Source organism: Galeopterus variegatus, unplaced genomic scaffold, assembly GCF_000696425.1.
Source record: "Galeopterus variegatus unplaced genomic scaffold, G_variegatus-3.0.2 Scaffold17992, whole genome shotgun sequence".
Classification (NCBI taxonomy): domain Eukaryota; kingdom Metazoa; phylum Chordata; class Mammalia; order Dermoptera; family Cynocephalidae; genus Galeopterus; species Galeopterus variegatus.
This window is the reverse complement of record NW_007744103.1, coordinates 8,971-12,461: the sequence shown is the minus strand read 5'-3', so window position 1 is coordinate 12,461 and position 3,491 is coordinate 8,971. Positions and strand designations below refer to the sequence as shown.

Sequence of the window (3,491 nt, the reverse complement as noted above, 5' to 3'; positions counted from 1 at the left end):
GAGAGAGAAACAGTGAGGTGTGAGGCTGGAAAGGAAGGTTTGGTAAGAGTCCTGTGCTTGAGTTCAGAGACTTAACTTTTCCCTCCTTCTTCCTTCTGGAAATTCAGCAGCCAGATTTATCCTTCCAAGAGTGAATATATATAGAGAAGAGATCTTGGTATTTTGCTAACTAAATAGAAAATTCTTGACAACTTCTCAGCACAGTGAGTGAAATAAAATTATACTCCCCAAGACACACGAGTATATAATTACAGAACACCAGAATTAAAGAGAAAATCCTAAAAATTTTTGCAGAGATATATCAGGTCATGTATAAAATATTAGGATTCAGACAGCACCAGAATTCTAAAGAGTAGCCATTGTCTTGTATATTATGAATTAATGTATTTTCAGACTTACACATTTAACCAAAACTTTACCTCCTATTTTTACTTTTTCTAAAAATTACTGGAAGATGTGCTCCATCCAAATGTCCGAAACCAAGTCAGAGGAATTCATGGGCTGCAGGAATCAGGAGGCCTCATGTAGGAGGATGCGAAAGTCAGGGAGGCTGCTGGGCACCAGGCCTAGAAAACACCCACCTCAGAAAGGACCAGGTCAGCAATGCAGGTGTGAGGACAGACACCAAGAACAAAGGAGAAGTGATGGATTTAATGAGGTTTCCCAATAATTGGGAAATTGTTATCAGGAGTTTCAAACATCTACCTGAGAACTTGGGAATAATTCTGACTTGGGAAATAGAAAATTATGAATTGAAATAAAAAAACAGATTAAGTTGAAGAAAATACCATATATAAATCATAATCATACTTGACTTATGAGGGAAGAATATTTATGTAGTCAGAATGATGAAACTATGACCAATACTTGTAGTCTACATATATTCTGGAAAATGGGGTGAGGGGAAGTACATGAGTGTGTCTCTGTGTGTATGTCTGTGTATGTGTGAATATCTGTGGGTGTGGGTGTGAATATAGGGGGTGGAAATGAAGTTGAATTATCAACTCACATAGCAGTAAACAGTTAAATCTTGTCTAAAATGGTTAAGAAAGAAATACAAACAGAGTTGTTATTTAGAAATATGAATATAAATTTTAGAAGAATGCTCAAAGTGTCCACATTTGAGTGGTAGGGAGATGAAGAGAGTGCCATTGCAAATTTTACACACAAACACACACATGCAGACAGATGCAAACACCCAAAAACACATAACTTTATACACCATTACAATTTAATTTTAAACCCCATGTATCATTTTGACATTGATTTAATATTAATATTTGACTCTTGCTTTACTTTCTGCAAGAACATGATTTTTTAATTAATTATTTCCCCCATATTGGGGGGAACATTTCATTCTTTTTATATTAGTTATCATTTATGGTAATTTACAGGCATGAACCAATGTATCATAATACCTAATTGGTAGGACAGTGATATGCATCTATATGATGGCAGCTCTCTTTACATGTCTAGGTGTACTTCTGGGCATATAACTCATGTTTATATTGCTGTTGGGACACCTTTATCATGCTTCATGTAGCTGTGACTTGCTATGGCAAATGTGCCATTTTTCTCGTTTTCCATTAGTTCTTACTTGTGTCCTATCAGCTAAAGTCCAAGAAGAGATTGACCGTGTGGTTGGCAGACACCGGAGCCCCTGCATGCAGGACAGAAGCTTCATGCCCTACACAGATGCTGTGGTGCATGAGGTCCAGAGATACATTGACCTCGTCCCCAACAGTGCACCACATGCCGTGACCCGTGACATTAAATTCAGAAACTACCTCATCCCTAAGGTAAGCTTGTTTCTCCTACACCACAACTCAATGCTCTTGAAGTTCCCAGATTCACAGTATCATTCCAATTCTCTACCAACATGAGATAAGTGAAGGGCAAAACTCATATGTGTGGTAGCTTAATGGACTTTGTGCTGTTTAGAGTTTGGAGTTCTAAAGCTTCATAACAGGTCTGGGTATCTGGTAGTATGTGTCTTTCATATTTGTTCTTCCTGTTTAATGATGTTTTGGCCACTCTTATGTATTTACATTTCCAAATAAATATTAAAGGTGACAGTCAATTTTATAAAATTTCCTGCTGGGGTTTTATCAGGGTGACATTAAATCTACAAATCAATTTGGAAAGAATTGGCATCTTGACACATTGAATCTTCCAATTCCTGATTGTGGTTATGCTCCCAATTTATTTGCATTTCATTTATTTTCCCAGTAATTTTGTGTTTTCAGTACAGAGGCTTGCAAATCTTTGTTAGATTTTTCCTAGGTAATTACTACTTTTGTTGTTGTTATAACTTTTTATTGTTTTATTATTATTTTAATTGACATATTTCTGAGGTTCATTGTGCTATTTCGATGCATGTGTGCAATGAATGCCCTTTTCATTTCTTTCTATCTGGTATATGGAAATATAATTGATTTTATCATCCTGATGACTTTATTTCCAGCAACTTTGCTAAATTTTCTAATCATTGGCAATGATTTCTCTGTAGATTCATTTGGAATTTCTATGTATATTATCCTGCTGTCTGAGGTATAATTTGTTCTGTTTCTTATTTTTCCAATTTATGAACCTTAATTTCTTATTTCATTATTGCACTGGGTAGGATTTCCAGGATAGCTTTGAACAGAACTAGTAATAGTGGGCATCTCTGTTTTCCTTCTGATCTGCAGAAAGGGTGGAGGTCTAATATCTCAATATTGAGAATGATATCTTAAGTAGGTTTTGGTAGATATTCTTTATCAGATTAGGGAATTTTGCCATCTTCTGTTATATTTATGTGAATTTTTGTCATAAAATTGTGTACAACCTTATCAAATTGATTATCTGCCTCTATTGGTATGGTTGTATATATCAGGCTCAATTTTCTCAATAAGTATACATATTATAAGTATGCACACATGGCAGGATTTGATTTGCTACGTATTTGTTATTCAGAACTTCTATATTTATATTCATAAAAGACTTGGTCAATGATTTTTTCCCTCAAAATTTCTTGTCAGATTTTTGATACCAGGACAATGCTATCCTCATAAAATTGGGTGAGAAATGTTCCCTAGCGAGGGCCTGTTTTTATTACCTTCACCTTCCCCCAGTCTTCTGTTAGTGGACACTTAGTTGTATCTTTGAATGCATAATGACTTTTGGTTAAGTATAGATAGTAAGTGTGAAAAAATGCAGAGGTGGTATTTATCTTCTTCCAAAGAGAATTCATCCCTTTCACATATGCTGTCATAATGATGTAATGCTTCCTGCCCTTATTTAGCAGTGGACATAATATGAACACAGTAGGAAAAAAGAAAAAAAAAAGAAAGAAAATAGACTGTAGTTGTTATCTTACCTATTTGAGGCTCTGCCATCTCTGGAATCTTGAGACAAATTTTTGTATTAGCAACTTTACACTACCTTCCATCACATGGTTTCTGTGTTTATCCAGATGTTCTAGTTGTTATGCTATAAGCTTCTCTATTCCA

At 35.2% G+C, this 3,491-nt stretch overlaps 1 protein-coding gene across 1 annotated transcript in view; it reads left to right on the top strand.

Moving 5' to 3' along the window:
* The window catches only part of LOC103582810 (cytochrome P450 2C42-like), a gene marked incomplete at both ends in the record, with an annotated part of 14,239 nt that overhangs the window by 2,996 nt on the left and 7,752 nt on the right, over positions 1-3,491 (top strand). Inside the window, one exon of the mRNA XM_008564302.1 lies at positions 1,612-1,799. Coding sequence (XP_008562524.1) covers positions 1,612-1,799 — 188 coding nt within the window. The remainder of the gene's footprint in view (positions 1-1,611; positions 1,800-3,491) is intronic.